This window comes from Tenrec ecaudatus, chromosome 12 (genome assembly GCF_050624435.1).
Source record: "Tenrec ecaudatus isolate mTenEca1 chromosome 12, mTenEca1.hap1, whole genome shotgun sequence".
Lineage (NCBI taxonomy): Eukaryota > Metazoa > Chordata > Mammalia > Afrosoricida > Tenrecidae > Tenrec > Tenrec ecaudatus.
This window is the reverse complement of record NC_134541.1, coordinates 75899789-75925871: the sequence shown is the minus strand read 5'-3', so window position 1 is coordinate 75925871 and position 26083 is coordinate 75899789. Positions and strand designations below refer to the sequence as shown.

The 26083-nt window shown below is 38.7% G+C and overlaps 1 protein-coding gene across 1 annotated transcript in view; it reads left to right on the top strand.

Moving 5' to 3' along the window:
• Positions 1-23672, top strand: part of ZFAND4 (zinc finger AN1-type containing 4) — a 107999-nt gene extending 84327 nt beyond the window's left edge. The window contains exons 7-10 of the mRNA XM_075527916.1: positions 10869-12032; positions 12527-12581; positions 21316-21433; positions 23021-23672. Coding sequence (XP_075384031.1) covers positions 10869-12032; positions 12527-12581; positions 21316-21433; positions 23021-23156 — 1473 coding nt within the window. The 3' untranslated portion in view covers positions 23157-23672. The remainder of the gene's footprint in view (positions 1-10868; positions 12033-12526; positions 12582-21315; positions 21434-23020) is intronic.
• Positions 23673-26083: the final 2411 nt, after the last annotated feature.

Here is a 26083-nt window from a genome sequence, read left to right as displayed (position 1 = left end):
TTTTAGAAATTAGACCTTTGTCCAATGCGTTGTTGGTAAAATTTCTTTCCCAATCTGTGGCCTCTTATTTTCCTCTTCTGATGTCTTTGATATGCATAAATGATGTAATTTCAGCATGTGCCAGTCATGTACCTTACGTTTTGCTGTGTGTGCTTCCTTTATTCTACTCAGTATTCTATGTATGCTCTGCAGTGGGGCGCTTAAGTTTTTTCCCAGCTTTCATATTAATGATCCTGATATTCGTTGGGATTTACATTTAGGTCTTAAGTCCATTTTAAGTTCATTTTTGTGCATGGGGAGAGATAAGGGTCTTGTTTCAATCTTTTCCATAAGGAAATCCAGTTTGCCCAACACCATTTGTTGAAGAGAGGTTATCTTTGTCCATTGGAAGAGGCTAGGTCTTCTGTTGAAGATTAGTTGACTTTAGGCTGATGCATTTATGTCTGGGTTTTCTGTTCTGATCCATTGGTCTATATATATCTAGTGTACAGTACCAGGCTGTTTGACTACTTTGGCTATATAGTAGGTTTTTAGGTCAGGCATTGCTAGGTTTCCTACTTGGTTCTTATTTTTAAGAAGTTCTTTGCTTATCCTGGGTCTTTTACCTGCCCATATGAAATTGGTAATTATCTTTCCGTTTCTTTAAAGAATGTATTTGGGTTTGGGATTGTGATTGCCTTGTGTCTGCAGATTGTTGTAGGTAATATTGGTATTTTCACAATATTAAGTCTGCATATCCTTGAGCATGACATATTCTTTCATTTATGTAGGTCTTTTTCGTTTTCTTGTAGTAATGTTCTATAGTTTTCTCTGTATAGTTCGTTTGTTTCTTTAGTTAGGTGTATAACTAACTATTTAATGTTTTGTGTGGTTATTTTAAATTATAGTTTTCTTAATTTCTTTTTCATAGCTTTTTTCACTGGCATACAGGAATATGAGTGATTTCTGGGTTTTAATTTTGAATCCTGCGACCTTGGTGAATTCCCCAATTGTTTCCAGTAGGCTTTTTGTGGAGATTTTTGGGTTTTCTATAAACAGGATCATATCCTCTGCAAATAGCAAAAGATTCACTTCTTTGCCTATTTATATTCCCTTTATTTCCTTTTATTGTCTGATGGCTCTTGCTAAAACTTAAAGCACACCATTGACTAACTGTGGTGACAGGGGACATCCTTGTCTGGTCTCTGTTTTCAGTGGAACTGTTTCCAGTTTTTCCCCATTGAGCAGGATGTTGGCTGTTGGTTTTCCCTATATGGCTTTTATGATACTAAGGAATTTCTTTTCTATTCCTATTTTATTGAGTGTTTTTTAATTAAAAATGGGTGTTGGATATTGTCAGATTCATTTTATGCAGCTGTTGATATGATCACGTGGTTTTTATTCTTTGCCTTGTTTACGCAGTGGATTACATTGGTTTTCAAATATTGAAGCATCCCTGAATCCCTGGAATGAATCCCACTTGGTTGTGAATTATTTTTTGGTATGATATTGGATTCTATTGGCCAGAATTTTGTTGAGGATTTTAGTATCTATATTTATGAGGGATATTTGTTTTTCATTTTCAATCTTTGTGGAGTCTTGCCTGGTTTGGGTATCAATGTTGTGCGTGATTCATAGAATGAGTGTGGGAGTTTGTTGTCTTTTTCGATGTTCTGTTTGTGTCATATTGGTGTCAAATCTCTCTGAATACTTGGTAAAATTCACATGTGAAACCATCTGGTCCTGGGCTTTTCTTGGTAGATAGTTTCTTAATGATGTGCCCCACATCTTCTTTTGTTATGGGTCTGTTGAGATTTGCAATATTTGTCTGCATTAATTTGAGTGGTGATGTATTTCTAGGTATCTGTCCATTCTTTAGATTGTCAAATTTGTTTTAATACAGTTTTTTGTTGTATTATATTTTTATTTCATTTGTATCTCTTGTAATTTCACCCTTTTCTTCTGTTATTCTGGGTATTTGCATCTTTTCCTGTGTTTTTCCTCCCCTTTGTTAAGTTTACCAGTGGACATTTTGTTAAACCTTTCAGTCCAGCTTCTTTTCTTGTTAAGTCATCGACCCCCCCCTAATCCATACTATTTATTTCTACTTTGATCCTTATTATTTCTTTCCTTCTTTTATTGGAGGGTTTATGTTGTTGTTCTTGTTCCAGTTTTGAAGGTGTTTTAGGATTTGTTTTTGTTTTTTTTTCTCTTTTTCATGTGTGTGTTGCTTACTATAAATTAGCCTCTGATTAGTGATTTTGCCATGTCCCAAAGGTTTTGATTTGTTGTTTTGTCATTCTCATTTGTCTCAATGGAATTTTTTTTGGGTCTTTTCTCCATTGACTATGATGTTGGCCATTAGTCTTTCATAGATAGCTTGTATATGCTTGAGGAACTTACCTTCCAATCCTATCTTCATGAGTATCTTGATTAGGAATGGGTGTTGAATGTTGTCACATGCTTTTTCTGCATCTATGGATATTATCATATGGTTTTTATCCTTTTTCTTCTCGATGTGGTATATAATATTGATGGATTTTCAGATGTTAAACCATCCCTGCATCCCTGGGATGAATCCTACCTGGTCGTGCTGGATGATGTGTCTTATATACTTTTGTATTCCATTGGCCAATATTTTGTTAAGGATTTTTGCATCTATTCTTCATTAGAGATATTGGTCTGTTATTCTCTATACCTGTGGGGTCTTTGCCCTGTTTGGTTATCAAAGTAATGCTGGCTTCATAAAATGAGTTTGGGAGTTTGCCATCCTCTTCTATGTTATGGAATACTTTGTGGAGGATCGTTGTCAACTCTTCCCTGAATGCTTGGTAGAATTCTGCTGTGAAGCCATCTGGCCCTGGAGCTTTCTTTGGTAATAGGTTTTTGATGACTCTACTTCTTATTTCGCTATGGGTTTGTTGAGGTTCTTGATCTCTGTCTGAGATAATCTAGGGAGAGAATGTTTTTCCAAATATTTATCCATGTCTTCTGATTTTCTGAATTCATTAGATTACAGACCTTCATAGTACTTTGTGATTATCCTTTTAATCTGTTTGGGGTCTGTTGTTATTACCCCTAATTCATCTCTCATCCTGGCTATTTATGTTTGTTCCTTTCTATCCTTGGTAAGCTTTGCCAGAGGACTTTCAATTTTGTTAAATCTTTCATAGAACCAGCTTTTAACTGCATTTATCTGTTGCATTTTTTCTCTTGTCTCCCCACTGGTTTAACTCTGCCCTGATTTTTATTATTTCTTTTCTCTTGCTATTGGATGGGTTGTTCTGCTGACTCTGTTCTAGTTGGAGGTTTTGTGTTAACGTATTTGTCATATGCCTCTCTTCTTTTTTCATATATGCATTTAATGATATTGAGCTACCTCTGATAAATGCCTCCACAGTATCTCATAAGTTTTGATACGTTGTATTCTCGTTATTGTTAGTTTCTAGAAACTTCCTAATATCCTCTCTGATCTGGACCTGTACCCATTAATGTCACAGGAGATCTTTGTTCATTCTCCAATTGGTTGCCCTTGCTTTTCTGGATATCCTCTTATTAATCTCTAGCTTTATGGCATGGTGATCTAGAAAGATGTCTGGATAATACCTATGTGTTTGAATTTACTCAGGCTGGACTTGTGTCCCAGCATGTGGTCTATTCTTGAAAAAGATCCTCGTGGATGTGAAAAGAATGTGAAATCCTTTCGGTTTGAATGGAAAGCTCTACAAATGTTTTTCAGGCCCTGTTGCCTAATTACATTGTTTAGCTCTATGGCCTCTTTGCTGAGCTTCTTTCCCAGCGATCTGTCTTTCTCTCATAGCGGAGTGTTAAAGTCACCTACTATGATTGTTGAGTTCATGATTTCTTTTTCCATCTTTTTAATAGTTTGTTTGATGAAATTCGACACACCATTATTAGGAGCGTAAATATTCAATATGCTATGTGCTTCTTAGTTTACTGAAACTGAGCATTATGTAGTGTCCCTCTTTGTCTCTTTTATGGTTTGGATCTTGAGGTCCATTTTGTCGGAGATTAAGATAGCCACCCCTGTCTTTTTGGAGTTGCAATTTGATTGTAACCCTTTATTCTTAGCATATTCTTGTTTGTGCATTTAAGATGTTCCTCTTGCAGGCAATAGATTGATGGATTATGTTTTCTGAGCGAGTCCTCGAACCTTTTTCTTTTAGTGTTCGATTTTGAGTCCATTGGAATTCAGAGTCATTATCACTATCTAGATCCATAGTTGTCATACCCTGTTTTGTATTTTCGGTCTTTACCTATCTCACTTCATATCATTTTGCCGTGCTTGAGTGGAGAGTTTCTATCTTGTCCTCTTTTCCATCTGAGAATCTGCTTTCCTGGTAATTGTTGTTGGCCTGTTGGCTTCTAGATGGAGATGGACTATATGGTTGTCTCCTGTTTGTTCTTGGTGGAGGTTGATCCTCTGGCCATAGTGAGTCAGTCAGTATTTTCCACAGGGTCGGATGTCTTGCAGCATATTCTTTGAGTCTTTATTTGTCCTGGAAGATTCTTATCTCACCATCTATCTTAATGGATAACTTGGCAGGGCACAGGATTCTGGGGGAGATGTTTTTTTCTTTCAGCTTTTGGAAGATGTTGCTCCATTCTCTCCTCCTCTTCATGGTATTTGCTGATAGGTCTGAGCATATTCTTACCTGCGCTCCTGTGTATGTTATTCAAATATTCTTCTTCTTCATAGCATTCAATGATCTCAGGCTATCTTCTGTTTCTTTAATTTTTCTATCTGACTGTCTTTCTCACTTGCTTAGGTCTGTTTGAGTGTCCTCAAGATCACTGATATGGTACTCTGCCTCCTCAAGCGTAATAGTAAATTCTGTGACCTTGTGTGTGGCTTCTGCTACCTCCTCTGTTAGCTCCTACAGTTTCCTTTGGTGGGTGGATTTCATAACCTCTATTGTGGACTTTATCTCCTCTATCATTGCATCCTTATTTTGGGTTGCTTCCCTCAGCTCCTGTATTACTGGGAGCAGACTTTTGAAGATTTCCTTCTGTGGCAGATCTGTATCTGTTTCTTCTGTGAGAAACATTAGCTCTGTTACTATGTTTCATCTCTCTGTCTTTTTTTTTTGGTTGGGAGTTATGTGGTCTGTTGATTTTTTCCCCTCGATCCTTTCATAGGCCTGATGCTTCTGGGAGGCCAGGGTAACCTTATCTGTGTTACTGTTAAGGATTCTTTCAGGTGACTGCCTATGACCTACTATAAGGATGGGGTCAGACTGCTGTGTAGGCAGAGTTCCCTGAAGACTTAGTGACCCACAGTGGTGAGATTTTTCAGCAACTGGAGGGGGGATGGAGCCTCAGTGAGTGCCCTCAGGCTGCTTTGACCTGGTTTGTCAGGGCACCCTTAGTAGCCCCTTTTTTGTTTAGTAATAAAAAAGAAGGATTTAAAAGGTTAAATTTTTTTAAATTAAACAGAGTTTTGGGAGGAAAAGGAAAAAATTGATAGAGAGGAAGAAGACAAAACTATAAAAGAGGAGAGAAAATAAATGATAAAAGTGGAAGTGGAAGGAGAAGAAAAAAATTGTTTAATGGGAAACTTATAGAAAAGGGGCAGAAGAGAAGTACTAGCAATAATGAAAAAGGAAGAAAGAGAGAAAAGAAAACTCAGAAATTAAAAGAAAGAAAGGAGAAAAACCAGCATGAGATAAAAGATATATATATATATTTATATTTATATATATATATATTTATATATTTAAATTTCCCCCTTCTTTTCCCTCCAAGTTCCATTGATGCCTAATAGAAGGCGGAGGTGGGCGAGGCCTCATTGCCATGGGACGTGGTTCTGATCTGGGCTCTGGAGCCGGGCTATGTGGGGGGAAAATCCTCTTCAGATCAACAAGCACTCCTAGGTGTTTGCAAGCCTGTAGAGTTGAGCTCGTGGGCAGAGGCTACACAGGCTGGACCAGCCCCACAGAGGCGAGCCTCTTTCACCGGCCAGAAAAGGTTGGGGCCGCAAGGGGTGCTGAGGGAGGCACAGGCAGCAATGCCCACCTCCTATGCCAGCTGGGAAGGGTTGGGACCTGCTTAGGGCCTGGCACTTGGGATCTCACAGGGCACCGCGGTGATGAGAGCTGACTGGAATGCACAGACGGCTCCGGCAGGAACCTTAAAGCTGTGTCCTAGGTTCCCTACCAGACGGGGATGTTTATTGCTTAAGCCACCAGCCCCGTGAGTGGAGCAGGATCTGCAGCAACATGGTCCGAGCCGGTTTGGACAGAGGTGGCTCTGGTGGGAAACAGCAATGGCGCGTGCCCTCTGCCCTAGAAGGAAAGTGTCACTGCAGGCTCAGAACTCCGAGCCGCTGGAATCCCGGCAGCGCACTGGTGAGAGGAACGCCACTCCAACAGGAGTGTACAACCCGTAGGCAGGGCGCCCACCCTTGTGCCCAGGGCTGTCTGCGTTGGATGGGCCGCCCTGTGGCAGGCAGGATTAGCACCCCAGGCCGTGGTCACAGGTCTCCACAGTGGCACAGGCCAGCCTGAAGTGGCTCCAGTGGTGGAAGCACAATGTCGCGGGTAGAAGCGGGATGGGGCTCCAACTACAGGCTGTGCCTGCGAGAAGTGCTCAGCACAGGTTCTTGGGCCAGCAGTGGAGCTGACGGGGTTGGGCATCCAGGCAAATGGGGTGTCGGTGGAGAGGTCGCAGGCAGCAAGGGGGGTGGATGGTCACCCATGGGAGTCGCCCAGGCAGCGCCCAGCAGATCCAAAACCAGTTAACTGGGTTTTGGATCAATAGAGGGAGGGACATGGGCTCAAGGGCAGATAGCTGACACGTGGGGAGAGGGGAACTGCGGGAAAGGGAAGCTTCTCTCCTAGTGGGGTCCCGCCAGTGGACAACTGCTGTAGGGGGTCCCACCACTGCGCGTGTGGCGGCAGAGCAGGCAAGCAACTCTGTGCTGGGGGTCCTGGGTTGGGGATGGAGTGGGACTATAGCTAGTTGTGGCCTTGATGGCAGCAGCCTAGTGACCCGAGATGTCCCACGAATCAGTTCCTGTATCGCCGAGGCTCCAGCTCAGGCAAATGTGTGGGGTGGAGGTGGGGTGCTGTCCCCGGGGGATATTTCACTCACCAGACTCCTACCCCTTGGCTACCTGGACACCAAATCTGCTTTGTTCGAAAGAGCTGTCAGAGAATGTGGGTCCCCCTGGCCATCTTTCCAGCGAGGTGTATTTCTTATACGAAGTATACTGATGGATTTTGTTTTCTGATACATTCTGCTACTCTGTGTCTTAACTGGTGCATTTAGTCCATTAATATTCTGTTAGATTGTTTATATGTATTTGTACTGTCATTTTGCTTCATATTTGTGCATGTTGTGTTTAGTTTCTCTGTTCTTCCTGTATTAATTTGTTGCTTTGGATGTTCTGTGTTTGTTGGTTTTTGTGGGAAATTTTCTTTTGTGTTGTTTTCAGGTTATGTGTTGTTGGTTGGTTGCCCATAGAGCTTCATTGAGTATTTTGTAGTGGTGGTCTTGTTTTGTGAATTCTTTAAATTTCTCCTTGTCTTGGAATACTTTTATTTCTCCAACTTATTTGGGTGATATTTTTGCTGAGTACAAGATGGTAGGTTCATAGTTTTCTGTATTTGTTACTCCATTGTCTTCTTTCCTGGATGGTTTCTGCTGAGGAATTTGAGGTTATTCTAATTGCTGACTCTCTGTATGTACTTGTTCTTTTTTCTCTGGCTGCTCTTAGAATTTTTTTCTTATTCTTGATGTTAGAAATTGTAACCACAATATCCAAGAAACTTTTACTCTGGGGATCTCTCCAGTTTGGGGTTCTTTTGACTTCCTGAATAATTATCTTTTTATCTTTTAGGCCTCAAGAAAAGTTTTCTTTCAGGAGTTCTTGGACTAACTCTGTGTGTATGTTTTTTTGTTTCTTCCTTTATTGGAATCCCTATAAGATGTAGGTTCTTCTTCTTGAATGTGTCCCACATTGTTCTCAAACTTTTTTTGTTTTCTTTCCATCTCTTCAATTCTGTTCTTTTATAGTATTGTTTAATTCTGCTTTGGTAGTGTTTGACTTTTGTGTTTTTGCTTGATGGTTTTCCTGTAGTGAGGTTTCTATAGCGTTCCTATTTTTTAAACTTTTCCTTTCCTACTCTTCCTTCATCCAGCATATGAATGCATTCATCATTCTTTTAAATTCTTTTTCTGGTAATTCCATAGCCTATTAAATTTCAGGTATTTCACGTAGGTCTGGTTGGTGTAAAGTTATTTGTGTTTGTTGCCCGTGAGTGTCCGTGTGTGAACCAATACCTTATTTTGTTTCCTTTGCATCTTGGTGTAGTTAGTAGGGGTGTTAGGAAGATGGAGTTATGTGGAAGTAATTAACTCTTAGGTGTGCAGTAAAGGGGTGGTAGACACTTTACATTAAGAATCTGTAGGGAAATATTAAACTACCAATAGAAATGTATTTGCCTTCTCTGAGACATGTATGCTCCCCTTGCCCCCATTGTTGATTTGAATTTTCAATGAGTTTGCTTATCATTCTAGTAGGAGTGTCTTTTGATTTAGGGTGACCTTAGCAGAATTTTGTATGGCAGCAACTGAATGGTCATCTTCCTGTCCCCTCATTTTGAAAAACTGACCCAAGCTGAGGTGTATGACCCAAGCAGAAGCCTGTCTTCATCTCGGTGTTCATATTTTTTTCTAGTAATTAAAAAATAATACAGGTTCAAGTGTTGTGATAAGTTTTTGTTTATTTTATTTTTTAGGAAAGACTTTTCATTCATTGAAATGTTTGCATTATTGCTTTCCTTTTTTAGTGGTTTTGTATGGATTTGGTCTGTCTTTTCTGTTTATTTCCTAGATTTCCCCCTTTTAATTTACTTTAAAAAGAATTGACAGTTATTTGTGGGGAGAAGTGAGAATATCAGGTTTTCAATTTTCTTATTTCAAAGGCTACTCTTCTGTTGGGATAGGGAAGTGTAATTTGTGTTTTTTTAAATCAAGGGCACCCTTTTTTGAAAGGAGAGCGTTTGCCATGTTTTCTGATTCTGTTTTGTATCTCTAAGTTTCTCTGGTGGTGTGTTATGCATTGGGCTGCTAACCAAAGGTCAGAAATTCAAACCCATCAACTACTTCATCAGAGAAAGTGAGGCTGTCTGCTTCCACAAGGCTTTACATGTTCTGAAACTCTTAAAGAACCATTCTACTCTTTGTTAAAGGATTGCTATGATTCAGAATTGACTTGCAATCATGGGTTTCATTTTGGTGTTTTGCTTCTCAAAGAACTTTCCTTCCCCCTCTTACTTCTCTTTGTCTTCTCTGTCACCTGCCTAGAGATAGATATCTTATTCTATCATTTCTTTATCTTCCCAGAAATGAATCTACCTTCACTTGAGCCTACTTTCTCAAGTCCTGAACAATTTCTCGTCACTTACTTTAGATTTTCTATTGGCCCATGTTTGAGATCCCAAATCTTTTATTTCTTTCACTATTTTTGTAAGTCGGGTTATCTTTTGGGGCTCTCATACTGCTGCTTGTCTCTCTTACTATAGGCTTTGAATTCGAGTCTGGTAAGGTTAGGCATTTTCCCACTATCAGGTAATTTGAGGTTTTTGTGATTTTTTTTTAACCTGAGGGTTTGTGTGCTTTTTGATTAACTGAAATCATGGATTATAGGTGATTTTTATCTACTGCTTTGGTTGATCTGTATTTTGTTTGCTTGTTTTTGAGGATTGAAATAACTGTTACTAGTATCTGGCAGCCCAGAAGTTGTTGCATTTATATTTGAAGAATATTTTTGTTGGATATAAAATTTCATATTGATAAGACAATGGCCTGCCCAAGGATAAAAATAGTCACAGAAGCCAGATAATTTTTCCAAGGTTCTTCCCTCTTTCCTAGTTCCTTTACTTCTTCCTACTCTAATAGGTGAACACTCTAGTATCTGCCTTTTTATCTGGATTTTCTTATTGTCCTAGCGAGGGGTGTTGGTTGTTGTCACATCTCTTATCCTACCATGATACCTTCTGTTATCATTTGTTTGTTTTTAGGACCATCTCAAGTTTATCCATAAAATAATTAATTTTCAGTATTTTAATTGAAAATTACTATAGTGGGGACACTAAGATCAATCCTGGGTTTTATAGTTCTGTAGGATGACTAAAAGAACTAGTGTATAATCATATTCATGTCTAAGATTATTTTAGTGGAAAGACAGAAGGGAAAATCCTCAGAGAGAAGACTTGTGGTGAAATCCAAAGAAGACAAGGCACAAGCTTCCAAGAATCCTGACCTAGTGGAGTTGTCCAGGTCAACATACTTCATCTAACAAAGTGTTGTGACAACACATGTGAAATGCTGTTTACCAGGGAAACTCATTAGTATCTAGGACTTGAATTGGATATTAGTTACATAGGTACTCTGCCAAGGACACACCATCTGTATGTTACATTGTTTGCATAACCTGGCAAAGTGAGTCACTCTTATCACTTAGGGTGTTGAAAATCTCTAGCAAATTGATGCAGAAGCCAGCAGGAGCCATCTTTACAATCAGGTCATTGGAAGGGTGGAAGTTTAGGCCTGTTAACTCTTTTCTGAATGCTCCTTAGCCATACATATATTCATCATTTTAAGCAGTATTTTTAGTATTTTAAAATTGGTTAGAAATGTCATATGCAATATACAGTTTCCTTCTCAGTAAAACTGACAGATAATTTATAATGAGAAAAATAAAAAAGACTAAGTAAGGAAGAGAATAAAATTTCTCTGAACCATAAGCTTAAGGTTTTAATTTTGAAAACATCTTAAATTGAGGCAATCAAAATGCATATTCTTTGTAATGTGTAGAGAAAATTACTGTCTAAAAGAATCACATATTTACTCTTTTCTTTTAGCCTAAGAAAGCTGTCAATTTAAAACCTCATCCACCTATAGCTCCTCGACCTTCTAGTGGTTCCACGGCAGCAGCTCGTCATAGATTGTTGAGGGTTCTCCCTCACATTGGGCAGTCTTGCTTGCCTTCTCCTGGAAATGCTAACATACCTGAAACTTCCAAGAATGTACTTTCAAATTTGGCAACCTTGACTCCTGCTGCTGATAGACCCATATCATCTCTAACTAAAGATTTTCTTAAGGAAGATAGTAAGTGGGAGAGTAACACGCTGGGCCATGCTACTAGTAGCATCCAACTACCATCTCAGATATCTCATGTTGAGCTCAAAAATGACAAAGAGCAGACTGATTCTGTTCTCCGTCTTGGGCAATATCAGCCTAGGCATACAGAAAACTTTTCAGGAAGTTTGCCATCTAATACTAAGGATAACAGCACGTTGTTTCCAAGTACAGAACAATTTGTTACTAATGATTCCTTACCTAACGTGGGTTCATTTGCATCACTGAAAGAAGGAGTCACTGAAGAACAAATCAGTAGCTTAGAAGACACACAGAAGGTAAATCCAGAGTTCTTACTTACTAATGGTGATAAAGGGCTGAAAGCTAAAGAAGAGCACCTTACAAATGTTGCAAGAGGGGTGAGTGATGAATCATTAGAAACTGCAGTTCTTAAGCACCATGAATTAAGTCCTCATAAGAATAGACTCTTATCACCTATTCACTGTTCTGCACCAGTGTCACTGTTGAAATCACAGAGAAAATCAAAATGTTTTGAATCTGCAAAACTCCAATCTTCTGCTTCACAAAACATGCTCCATTCATTGGATTTTCGAAATATAACTGATTCCTCATTCTCTAGGACTACTCGCTTTCGAGGTGTTAAAGTCGATTCACCTGGGAAAAGATCTGATATTATTTCTAAAGTTGAGGCTCGAGATATCACAGAAATGGCTAACAAAGCTTCCAAAGAGCCTGTTGGTTGTGTAAATAATATAGGTTTTCTTGCTTCCCTGGCCCGGAGTGCAAGCAGAGACAGTTTACAAAACACATATGGGACAGGCAGGTATTGGGCTTCTGGAATTGGGCTCCCTACAAACCACCAGCATTTTCAGGAAGAAAGCCTTGGGAAAAGCTCTCCCCAGGTAGAGCCAACAGACTTTTTTCTAGTAAGTATTTGCCTTCCAACATGCTTCACTAGTTAACTTTATTCTGATTGAACATAAACTTATTTTTGTTTAGATAAATTAGGAGCTCTAAGGTTGATTTTTTTTCCTTAAGATTTTTTTAGTTTATTGAAAAGCCTTTTTTAACAGTTTATTTTAAAATATTACTTTAATCCTAAATTGAGAGCTATCATTTGAAAATAATTTTATTTAATAATTTATCATTACATTTTTAAGGATAAAGATTTTAAATAATGTTTTCCCAAATAAGAACTTTTATTTGAGCCAGAAGACTTTACTCCCTTAAAAGTAAATAAGCACAGTATAGCTTAGTGTCGGAATCAGGTTCCAAGCTAATTTAATTAAACAAATTAAAATAAACAATTTTAAATGAAAGCCTGATTGCATTTTGGTAACAGAATATACATATTTCTTATTTGGTGATCTCATATGCGCCTTTGACTCACCTTTGCAGATGTTTTGTGTTTTGATTATAGTCCGCTCGTGGTATTGGAATAAGTGGAAATAATGCAGCAGCAGGAAAAAGATTAGGTAAGCAACACACACTTTTGAAAACAGGATAAGGCGAATCTCATCATTATGCATAATATTAAAATTTCAAAGAGGAATTAGAGGAATATTCTTTGTGGTATGTATAAAATAAATGTACTCTCTAAACTTTTTTTATTTAAGCAAATGAGGACCTAGGAGGTCTAGGAGAATTCTCTCTATGGAGAATAAAACAAAAACAGAAAGTGAAGTGTTTGTGTCCTAGAAGAACACATAGTTCCCAATCCTAGTCACTTGCTATTGAACTATAATGGGCTGTTGTGTGAGTTTTGAGAAATTACTCTAGAAAGGTATGATTTTTAATGGATGGTCTGAATAAAATATCAAATCCAGATAAATGAAAGAGTATAACATTAGCAGTTCCTTCTAGTAATAACATATTAAAGAACACCAACTAGTCATTATCCCCTAGGTATAAGTTTGATTTCATTGACTTATTAAGTTTCTCCATTGTTCCTAAGGGTCTCCTTTGGTTGCAGTATCCATTCTTATCCATTCAGTTTAGCATTAGCTATATTTTTTATACAAGTTACTACCAAGCTTGTACTTGAACACTAATACTCTATTATTCTTTGGCTGCATTTTCTTCTTGGTACATGAGTATAGATCATTATAGTAGATTAAATATTAAGCTAGTAAGTTTTTTCACAAGTGAATTCATCCAAAAATCTTACATTCTGTTCCAAAATGTGACTCCATGATATTATTAATCCTGGTTTATATTATAACACTTAATTTTTTAGGATGCTTTTACTTACTGTGAAAAGTGGTTTCTGATACCTTTTAAAATGAGAAATTGACATTTTCAAAGAATAAATAAATAATTTGCTCATGGTTTGCTGAATTAACATTCTTTGATGTAATCAAAACTAAAAGACCCATTTCATAAAAATTGATGCTTCTTCTTGGCAGTTGTATTAGACACTAGGTAGTTCCTCTGAGGCCTCATCAAATATTTTTAACTAGATATCTTTTCTTGTAATTCTGTTAAAATTTGGTATATCCTTACAAATTTGGTAATTATCCTTACAAATAATCAGAAAAGAGTTGGAATGTACAGAAAATTCTACGAACACACATTTATTGATTTTAAACATTTTTACTGTGAATTAGGTGAATTACAGAACAGGCCATTAATTTTACATTCAAAAATTTATACACGTTATTTTAATTCATCCATTACAATCCCTTCACTGTACTCTCACTTATACTAGTACTTCCTTGTGTTTCTTGTTCCCATCCCTCCTTCTTTTCTAATCCTCTGAACTTTGTTCTTGGGAAAACACGGCTCTTCTCATCTAATTGCTGCTTAGTCTAACATGAGACTGAGTCCAGTTCCAGACCTGAAAGGTGACAAGGCCCATAGTCTTGGGAGACCCATCAATATTTGTCTGATCATTAAGCCCTGTCACTTTTATGGTTTTGAGTTTTAGTCCACACTTTCTCCCACTCTGTCCTGCACCCTCTAGTGTGATCTGATTCTGAACACTTACTAATAGTAGGTGGGCACCACCCAGGTTTTCTAGTCTCAGGGCTGTGGAGACTGATGGTTCCATGGCTTTCAATTTTAATCACTCTTCTTTCCGATAAATGGGGAGAGATCAATATTTGCACTTTAAATGATTGCTCAACGGCTTTTAAGACCCCAGCTTCTACTCACTAAATTAGGATGTCTTTGTGAATTATGTTATGCCAATTAATCTTGGTGCACCACAAAACTATGGTCCTGATCTTGCAGGCCCAGCAATTCATTCTCTCAAAGTGTTTGATTATGTCTGGCAAGTTTTACGCCTTGCTACCACACTTGTGGGTATAATTGCAGCAAAACCCAGCACATCTTTAAAAAGGTAAATAAGAACTATTGCAAATTCACTTGCAGGTTATGTAAATAATTTCATATGTGCAAATTTGAGAATAAATAAGTATTGCTGCTAGGGTTATGTTCATAACAGGTTTATTACACATAAAACATGTTTAAACATGCCTCTGCAATCAGTGCATAGCTACAGACTACTTCTCAGCATTGTACTTGCTTTAGTTTTTAAAATGGAGGATACTTTTGTGCCATTTGAAATATAATGTGCCATATAAAATTTTGAGGTCAGGTCTAATATTAAGATAAATAAATAAATATTCATGTTGGCATATTCCTAAATAGTTGAAGCTTTGATACATTTTTAAGAATGCTGTCACATAAAATGATATTTTTAGGTAGATCAAGCATTTTTTTTTAGATTAAAAAAATCATTTTATTAGGGGCTCATACAACTCTTATCACAATCCATGCATACATCTATTGCGTTGAGCACATTTGTATGTTGCCATCATCATTCTCAAAATATTTATCATACCCTCTTACACTCTCTCCAGTATATTGCAATACTTCCATATTAGTAAATTCTAACTTGGGGACAGTACTTCTTTTTTTTTTTTTTAAACAATTTATTGGGGCTCATACAATTCTTATCACAGTTCATACATATACATACATCAATTGTATAAAGCACATCTGCACAGTCTTTGCCCTAATCATTTTTTCTCCTGTTTTCTTTTTTTACATTTTATTAGGGACTCATACAACTCTTATCACAATCCATACATATACATACATCAATTGTATAAAGCACATCCATACATTCCCTGCCCCAATTATTCTCAAGGCATTTGCTCTCCACTTAAGCCCCTTGCATCAGGTCCTCTTTTTTTTTTCCCCTCCCTCCTCTTTCCCCCCTCCCTCATGTGCCCTTGGTAATTTATACATCGTTATTTTGCCATATCTTGCCCTATCCGGAGTCTCCCTTCCCCCCTTCTCTGCTGTCCCTCTCCCAGGGAAGAGGTCACATGTGGATCCTTGTAATCAGTTCCCCCTTTCCAACCCACTCACCCTCCACTCTCCCAGCATCGTCCCTCACACCCTTGGTCCTGAAGGTATCATCCACCCTGGATTCCCTGTACTTCCAGCCCTCATATGTACCAGTGTACAGCCTCTGTCCTATCCAGTCCTGCAAGGTAGAATTCGGATCATGGTAGTTGGGGGGAGGAAGCATCCAGGATCTGGGGGAAAGCTGTGTTCTTCATCGGTACTACCTCGCACCCTAATTAACCCATCTCCTCTCCTAAACCCCTCTATGAGGGGATCTCCATTGGCCGACACTTGGGCCTTGGGTCTCCACTCTGCACTTCCCCCTTCATTTAATATGGTATATATATATATATATATATATATATATATATATACATATACACATACATACACACACTTACATCTTTTTCTTTTTTTGCATGATGCCTTATACCTGGTACCTTGGCACCTCGTAGATCAAGAATTTTTTTTAAACGTTTTATTAGGGGCTCATACAACTTTTATCACAGTCCATACATATACATACATCAATTGTATAAAGCACATCTGTACATTCTTTGCCCTAATCATTTTCTTTTCTTTCTTTCTTTTTTTCCCCTTTTCTTTTTTTACATTTTATTAGGGACTCATACAACTCTTATCACAATCCATACACATATATACATCAAGTGTATAAAGCACATCCATACATTCCCTGCCCCAATCATTCTCAAAGCATTTGCTCTCCACTTAAGCCCTTTGTATCAGGTCCTCTTTTTCCCCCCCTCCCTCCCCGCTCCCCCCCCCTCATGTGCCCTTTGTAATTTATACATCATTATTTTGTCATATCTTGCTCTATCCGGAGTCTCCCTTCCCCCCCTTCTCTGCCGTCCCTCTCCCAGGGAGGAGGTCACATGTGGATCCCTGTAATCAGTTCCCCCTTTCCAACCCACTCATCCTACACTCTCCCAGCATCGCCCCTCACACCCTTGGTCCTGTAGGTATCATCCACCCTGGATTCCCTTTGCCTCCAGCCCTCATATGTACCAGTGTACAACCTCTGCCCTATCCAGCCCTGCAAGGTAGAATTCGGATCATGGTAGTTGGGGGGAGGAAGCATCCAGGATCTGGGGGAAAGCTGTGCTCTTCGTCGGTACTACCTTGCACCCTGACTGACCCATCACCTCTCCTAAACCCCTCTATGAAGGGATCTCCAGTGGCCGACACTTGGGCCTTGGGTCTCCACAGATCAAGCATTTTAAGGAAAGCTGGGAAGACAGTAAATTTTGACTTGTGAAGAAACAGTGGCTGAAGTTTAGAAATTGGTGTACAAAGATTGTTGAGTTACCATAAAGATAACTACAGAAGTTGAGGCTCCACATTATTCAGCATTTTCAGTTCTAAGCAAACAGATTGGCTTCTCAGCTTTCAGCATGACAGGTACCAAAAGTTTGGCATGAAGAGCAGCTAGTTTAAAGAGCTGATGTTTCCATCAGTTTTTCTTAAGGAAGAACAAAGCTAACAAATATGACTTTAGGAAAAAATTGTAACTGGGAACTAGATTTAGATTTACCAGTACTATCCATCGAGAAAGGTCCTCTCAAAACTGGGATATGTGAGGCCAATTAAATTCAAGGCTGAGAGGTCAACTCAGGAGGTTATGGTAATTGTATTTTGGGGATTCCAAGGGGTTAATTTTGATCAATATTCTCAAAGAATGCAGGATAATCATGGGTATTATTATTATTCATAAATAATTTTATTGCAGGCTCTTACAGTTCTTATTAACAACCCATACATCAATTGCATCAAGCACATTTATACATATGTTGTCATCATCATGTCTAAAACATTTTCTTTCTACTTGAGCCCTTGATATCAGTTCCTCTTTTATCTCCCCCCTCCACACCCTCACCCTCATGAACCCTTGATAAATTATAATTATTTTCATACCTTACATCATCCACTGTTTCCCTTCACCCATGTCTGCTGTTCATCACCCTCAGGGTGGGGAAGTCCTACTATATCAGTCATTGGGATAGGTTCCCCCCTTTTCCCCCTTCCCCCACCTTTCCCCTACCCTCATAGTATCGTTACTCCCATTTCTGTTCCCGAGGGGTTTATCTGTCCTGGATTCCATGTGTCGAGAGGGCTTATCTGTACCAGTGTACATGCTCAGGTCTAGCTGGATATGTAAGGTATATTTGGGGTCATGATAGTGGTGGGGGGGGGGCAGGGAGACAAGTATCAAAGAACTAGAGGAATTTTGTGTGTTTCATCTGTGCTATATTTACACCCTGGCTGGCTCATCTCTTTCTTGTGACCAGATGGACTTTGAGTCTCCACTCTAACCCCCTCGTCTGCATCTATATGATTGTTTTGGGTCTTCTGATACCTGATTATGTCATCACCTCATGGCACACATAGGCTGGTGTGCTTCTTCAATGTGGGCTTTGTTGCCTCCCTGCTAGATGGCCGCTTGTTTAACTTTAAGCCTTTAAGATCCCAGATACCATATCTTGTAACAGCTGGACACCATCAGCTTTCTTCACCACATTTGCTTTTGCACCCATTTTGTCTTGTGTCGGGAAGGTGAGCATCACAGAATGCCAGGTTATTATACCAAAGTGTTCTTGCGTTGAGGGAGGACTTCAGTAGAAGCCCAATGTCCATCTACTACCTTGATACTTAACATATAAATATGTGTACATAGGCCTATATCTCTATCATTATATATGAATATATTTACATATATACATGCCTATAATTATACCTCTATAAATGTCCTTTGCCTCCTAGTTCTTTCCTCTATTTCCTTTTACTAACTTCCTGTCCCACTATCATGCGTGACCTTCATTTGGCTCTCAGTAATTCCTCCTAGCTACAGTGCACTGATCAACTCCCAGCAGACATTCTATACCTTCCTCACCATCAATTTTAGATCTCTTGTTGTTCCCTTGACCATAGGTTTGTTGTTTCCCCCCATTCCCTCCCCCCACGCCTCACCCCACCCCGCCTTCTCCCTCTCTCCCTTGCTCCTGCAGAACTGTCAGTCCCATTGTTTTCTCCTTAGGAATGTTTATTTTGACTATCTTATATAGATAGACATGAAAAAGAAGAAGAGGAAAAAAAGGGGGGCCTATACATAGTTTCAGGTTTGTCTGCTGACCCTTATGTATGTTTTCCAGGTGAGTCTGATGAGATTCCAAGTCTGCCCTCTGAATCTGAAGACTGTATTTGGGATTCCTTGGGGACGTCTTTGCTTTGCTCCCCTTCCTTCTCTGTTGTGTTTCCCCCTGCTATGAGGGACCAGACCAGGCACAATTTCCACACTCTGTCACCAGTGGTGTCCCCTGCAGTACTGTGGGTCAGTGAGGGGACATCTTCTTTCTCTCTCTCTCTCTCTCTCTCTGGCCGGCCTTAAGGTGGTCTCTGTGCCTTGGCTGCTTTGTGGGCCAGGATGCGGTGCCCCATCTCCACCTCCCCACCTCTCTCTTCCTCTTAATTTGCTCCCATGTGGTCTGGACAAACCCGCCACTCTCCCTGGGCTGTGTCTTCAGTGCTGTGTCTTCAATGCAATCTTCAGGGCAGGGGGGTCAATGTAGCTGGGATCGGGGCCAGTCCTAGATCTCTTTTAGTTCGCTGCTTCGGGCCAGTATGCTGCTCTCAAGGCTTGGTGTACCAGGTGGAGGGGGTCTGGTCCCTCTCACCCTTTCCTATGGAGATGCAGACAGTACCCGCCCCATGGGTGGGTTTGTTCCCTGTTCCCCCACGATCCATGCCCTCCTTTTTCTTCTTTTCCCCTCCTTTTTAGTTGCCTGCCATATGCATCGTTGGGTTTGTTCTGAGCCCTTTCAGAGAACCTGGGCCTTGCTCTGGGAATTTATGCCTTTAGTGGCTTTTCCCCTATGTGCCTTTAGTGGCTTTTCCCCTATGATTTTTAAGCTTGCCTCAGTGGATTCATGTTGTACTTGTCTTTTTGTGCTTGGCTTACTTCACTTAGCATAATTTCCTCCAACTCTTCATGGGTATTATTATGAGGATGTTTTAAGAAAATTGAAAATTGTGGTTATTAAAAAAAGACCAGATTGTTGCCAAACATATTTTCTTTTTCCCATTATGGCAATGCACCTGCTTGTTCTTTGAGAATAGCAAGGGCTATCCTAATAGAATTTCTTTGTCATACTTTAACACAGTGTCCTCCAACTGTGATCTTGCCCCTTCATGCTTCTTTTTGTTTCCCACATTCAAAGACATTTTTTTTGTAAACCGTGTTTAAGTTTATATATAACAAAACATTGGCCAGTTCAATATTTAAGTGTATAATTAAGCAACATTAATCGTGTTCATCACATTATACAACCATTACCACTATCCATTTTCAAATGTTTCCATCAGCCTTAACTGAAGGTTAATGCCCCCACCTCCAAAGGATAGACTCCTTTTTTTCCACCCCAACCCCCATATCCCTCACCATTAATGAACTTTGGCCTCTACACATTTGCCTTTCTTGAGTAGTTGTGCATGCATTTCTTTGTATTTCCTTTTTCAATTATGTTGAGTGTATACCTAGAGCACATGGTAGTGGATTACTAACCACAGGCCAGCAGTTTGAACCCACAAATTGCTCCATAGGAGAAAGATGAGGCTTTCTACTCTCGTTAAGATTTACCATCTCAGAAGCCCACTGCGAAGGTTCTACTCTATCTTATAGGGTTGCTGAGTTTATTTGGATGATAGTTCTATGTTTAATATCTTGAGACATTTTCTAAATGTTGTTCCTAGAGACTAGCCATTTTACAATCCTATCAACAATTTCCCCCACAACCTTGCCAACACATGTTGTTTCCTGGTGCTTGTTTGTTTATAGTCTGGTTGTTGTTGTTTTAGGTGCTGACTCATAGTGACCCTATGCCCAACAGAGGGAAACCTTGCTTCATCCTGCTCCATTTTCATCCTTGCTATGTTTGAGCCTATTGTTGTTACACCCATTGTGTAGCAATCTCATCCAGAGTCCTCTTCTTTTTCATTGCCCTTCTACTTCACCAAGTCTGGGGAGCCTTTCCAGGAACCAGTCTCTCCTGATAACATGTCCAAAGTCCTTGAGATGAATCTTGCTGTCCTCACCTCTAAGGAGCATGCTGGCTGTACTTCTTCCAAGACACACTTGTTCATTCCTCTGGAAATTCATGGTACTTTCAATAACCCTTGCCAGAACCATAATTCAAATGTATCCATTTCTCTTTGGTCTCTCTTACTCAATGTCTTTCTCGTGCATGTGAGGCAATTGGAAATACCATAGCACACCTGCACACCTTAGTCCTCAAGGTGACATCCTTGCTCGTCAGCACTTGTTCAAGATGTCAAGGATATTTTTAAAGGAACATGATTTGGTTCCTTCAAGGATGACAAACCTGCCATTTTGATATAGGGTAAAGGAAGAAGTGCAGAATTATTTGGGGATGGGGTAGAGAGATGGAAATACCACTTTAAGAAGTGTATAGTCATATATGGAGGATATGTCAAGAAATAGCTTCACATTTTGATATTTTTGTTTAATTCTGTTTTATATGATTTTGTAGCAATTTTTATACTGTTCCATCTTTTATTTACAACTTTTTCATTTCAATCACCAATAATTATCAATGCATAATTTTTTAAAAATCAGGGCTTATATAACTCTTATCACAAGTCATACATACATCAATTGTATAAAGCACATTTGTACATTCATTGCGCTGTAGCAATAATTTTTATCTCACCTTCTTAGCACAAATTAATGTTTTATGGCAAGAAGTCTTCTATGACAGGAATGTGATGTGCTTCATAGTATTTTATATTTATAATTTATACCTGTGTCCTTTCTCCAAACAGGGGATTGTAATCATCACCTTCCACCTGTGAAAGCTCCTATTCAAACGAAGAAGAAACCAGCAAAGCATTGTTTTCTTTGTGGAAAGAAAACCGGACTGGCTACTAGCTACGAATGCAGGCAGGTTGGCCCACTGAAGAAACTGAAATGTTTTCTGTGTTGTGACCCAGTTTAGGAATTATGCATAATAAAAACAGTCTTTAAATTGGTTATTCATAATATCATCCTTAAGGTGGTGCTCAGATAGCAGCCCTCAGTTGAAACTCTAATTAGCTATAATAAAGAACAAGTAGAAAATACCATGAGTGTCCAAAAAGTGCAAGCAAACCCTTTTTTGTTCTTTAAATTGGGAGATTTAAAACAATTGGAAAGCACAGATTCTTATTCTAGATATACTTGGTTTTTGTTTTAGTAGCTTGGAAAACTACTCTCCTAAGAATTTATTTTAAATTAGACAAAAAAGGATTAAATTTAAAATTAATGTAGTATATAAATATTAACATAAGAACCCCATTGGTGTAGTGCTTATACGTTGGACTGCGATCAGCACAGTCAACAGCACCTCCATGGGAGAAAGACTAGGCTTGCTACTCCTATAAAGAGTTATAGTCTTGAAAACACACAGGGGGTGGCTATGAGTCAGCAGGGACTCAATGGCAGTGAGTTGAGTATAAATATTAACAATTTTATTGTACTTTTATTTCAGCAGATAAGTAATATGAGGAGGCCTAAAAAAGTTTGTGAAGAATTCTGTATCAATTTCATTTTCCCATGCACCCCCTTGGCATAGTAGAGTTGCTAACCCAGTGATGAGCATTTCAAACTCATCAGGCACTCTGCAGGAGAAGGATGAAGCTGTTTGCTTCTGTGACGATGTGCAGTCTGGAGCAGTTCTACACTGTCCTATTGCGTTGTTCTGGGTTAGAATTTGGTGTATACATTCAAGAAATAATGAAATAGATATTAACTTTTTCTACTCATAACTTTTCTTTCATTAGCATTAGATTGCTTTGCTCCAGTGATGGTATCTGTCTGTAGGTGGAGGCCAGGAATTGAAAGTAACCACTGCTATTGAAGTGCAGAAGCCTTGCTAGCGCAGTGGCTAACCTTGGGCTGTCATCTGCCAGGCTAGCAGTTCCAAATGAGCTCTGCAGGAGAAAGATGAGATGTTCTACTGCCATAAAGATTTACAGTCTTGGGAACTCACAGGGTCGTGCTAAATGGACTCAATGGCAGGGAGTTTGGCCTTCTTGGTTTCTAGTAAAATGAAAGCTGCTTAGCTTGTGCTAGAAATTATTTTTTAAAGAATTTTATATTATCAGTAGATTCTACATAATTTAATTTTTTCATAAGACTGAATTTCTAAGAAAATTGTAAGAAATTCTGTTCTACCAGATTTATTGGTTATAAGAGAAAAGGCAGGCATCCCCCCAAAAAAAATCCTTAACGATTTCCTAAAAATCTATATCCTATTTCATTCCATAGATGAATTTTTACTATAAACTGTCAAGCTCATAGATACTTAAAATGTTCTTTTGGGAGGTTCTTGTGCTTCTTTGTGAATTGAAGAGAAATAACAGCTCTGAAGTTACAAAAGAACCAAAGGGCTTCTGTTGGACTCCTGAAGTAAAACTCTGAACTCCCAAAGCAATGGGGTTTTTAAAGTCTTGTGACAATTCACACACATATATATTTTTTGTCCTTTAGATGTGGAAACAACTTCTGTGCATCGCATCGCTATGCAGAAACTCACAGCTGCACCTATGATTACAAGAGTGCAGGGAGGAGATACTTGCAGGAGGCAAATCCTGTTGTTAATGCACCAAAACTTCCAAAAATCTAGTTCTTGCTCTGCGAGTAACTACTCTACCCGGGGAATCGTATTATAATGACAGAAGACATATTGTTCAGACTGCATTATTTTTCATCGACTTTAAAAGATTTGTCAAATAACAAAGACATGGTGCATAATGTCGGAGAATGCAAGTACTACTGTGATTGACATCTTTATTCTTTGCTGACTTGAAAATCTTAAAAATAGTTAAATTTTTTATACTATAATGATGTTAACTTAGTTATTGCACATCTTGTGTTAAGTGTTTTGTATTTGATCTTGCAATTTCAATAAGCAAATCTTTAAAAAATGCACTTTAGTATATTAATATTGACTGTGTGACCAGGCTTTCACATGTCCAAACAGAAATGAGCAGTCATATGATGGTTTTAATCAAATATACTTTGTGGTTTTGATTGGTTTTTCAATTTTTTGGAGGTATGGAGATTTGGGAAGGTGAAATGTTTTTTTTTCAGTCCCACATGTGACTGTTTACTGAATTGACTAGGAAGTTCCTTTTTAAATTTCAAGCTACTGTTCAAAAGAACATCTGGTTTTCCAGTGTTATTTTTAGATCACATCTATTTCTTCCATATACCAATTGGCATTCAGAGAGATATGTGTGTTCATTCTATGAAACATATCATGTTAATTATAGTATATATTTCGCACAATACTACTTTTGGAATGGTAGTTTTAAAGTAGAAGATATTCTAGTTATTGTTATTAAATACAGAAGTCAATTTTTCACTTAAAAATGGCTACATTTAAAACTAAGTCTCACAGCTTGGTTTGTTTTTCATAAGAAAATGTTGAGTGCTATTATTACCAGGAGAAATTCAAATAAATATTAAATTTTATTGTGAGTTTGATTATTTACAAACTGTTTCTTTTATGAAACCATTTAATACTAAATCTACTCTACTTGCAAAAAGTAGAAATCATTATAAAAGGCATTATTTTAGATGATAAAGGCCCCACTACCCAGATGCAACCAATATACCATTCAGGCTTTTGGAAGCCACTTGCCTTACAGAAAATTAGTTAAGGTGGATGCCAATCCCTGATAAACAGCCAGTAGGCAGCCCAAGTAAACTCTGATACTCTGAGCTCCCGAGAGCTCAGAAAAGACTAAATTAGGGGCTCCACGTGACTTCCACCTAAAGCCAAGTTAATTGGAGAGTTTTTTACTGTTCCCCTAATTCAAATAAGAAACTAAATGTTTAATGGTGAAAGATGCTAGAGAAAATTGTGTTTGTAAGACTAAAAAGGGATGGTCAAAAATGAGAGGATGAAGTGATTGGGATTGGAAGAATATGCCTTAAAAGAACTACAGACTCAAAATGCCCATTGCTGGTCAAGTGGATTCCAACTCACAGCAATCTTAGAGTAAAACTCCCCCACAGGGTTTCCAAGGCTGTAAGGCTTTATGGAAGCAGATTGCCAAATCTTTCTCCTGCAGGTGGCAAGTTCAAACCAATAGCCTCTTGGTTAACAGCTGAGCATTTCAACTACTGTTCCACATTGCTCTGAAGATGTTGTAGTTATTGTCAACTTCTATCATGTGATCTTCAGCTTAGTTTCTGTTTCAGGGGCATATTTTTCAACTACTGATCCTGCCTCTTGTTGCCAACTTTCTTATTCCAATTACTAGGAATCATCAGTGCATCTTGATTGCATGTTTGATCAATTTCAGACTGAAGAAGTTGGTAGAATTCTGGTTTCTTCATCATTAGATTTACTGGTTGGTGTATATATTTGAGTACTAATTGCATCACCGGGTTTCCTTGTGGGCATACAGACAACATTGGACATCAAATAGATATTGAAATGACCTTTTCGATGATGACATGATTCTTCTTGAATTTGTCATTCCCTGCATATTAAACCAAATGACTGTTTGAATCAAAATGACTGATATCAGTTTATTTCAGCCCATCAATGCCTACAATATTGATCTTTATGCATTCCATTTTATCTTTGATTACTTCAAATTTTCTGAGATTCATATTTTGCATATTCCAAATTCTGATTACTAGTGGATGTTTTCAGCTGTTTTTCTCATTTCGAGTCTTTCCCTCAGCAAAGAAAGTTCCAGAAGCTTTCTTCCATTCAAGTCATTAAGATTTACCCTAACTTCAGGTTGCAGTTCTTCTCAGCTGTATTTTGAGTGAATTCCAAGCTGAGAGGCTCATCTTCTGTCACTATTTCAGACCATATTTCACTGCTATTGACAGGGTTTTCAATGGTTCGTTGCTCTGCAGTTGACTGCCTATTCCTTTTTCCTAGTCTTTTCTCAGTCTGGAAGATCTGCTGAAAGGTATTTACCGTGGTGATCCTGTCAGTATTTGAAATTCTAGTACCACAGCAACATGAAAACAACCAGAGTACTTTAGCTACTTCTCTATCTGGGCTGGTTTTTGGGTGGTGTTGTCATGTGTCTTATTATCAGGTTGTTGTATACTATTGTTGATGTCTAATATTAATATTTCTTGTAAGATGAGTCTTGTTAACAAATTCCCTTAGTTTCTGCTTATCTGGAATATCTTAATTTTGTCTCTGTATTTAAGGGATAGTTTTGCTCAGCATATAATTCTTGGCTTATATTTATTTGTTTGTTTATTTATTTATTTCACACTATCTCTGGAAATCCCAAGAGAGTGAGCAGGCTGCCAACGGGCAGACAGGTGCATGTGCACCCGCACATGGGAGGAACCTCATCCTCCAACCTGCAACAGCGCACCTGAACAAGAGAAAGCCCTGCCCTTAGTCTGTGTTATTTACCCCCTTTTATCCCCACTGGCTCTTGGGGCATCATTGAGGGCATTAGCCAACCTTATTGGCTCAGCTTAGGTGCACTTGTGTAATGTAATGTGCCTAGCATTGTGTGTGAGCCCAGGTTTCCCTTCCCTTCAGTGACTAGTGACTTTGGTCTG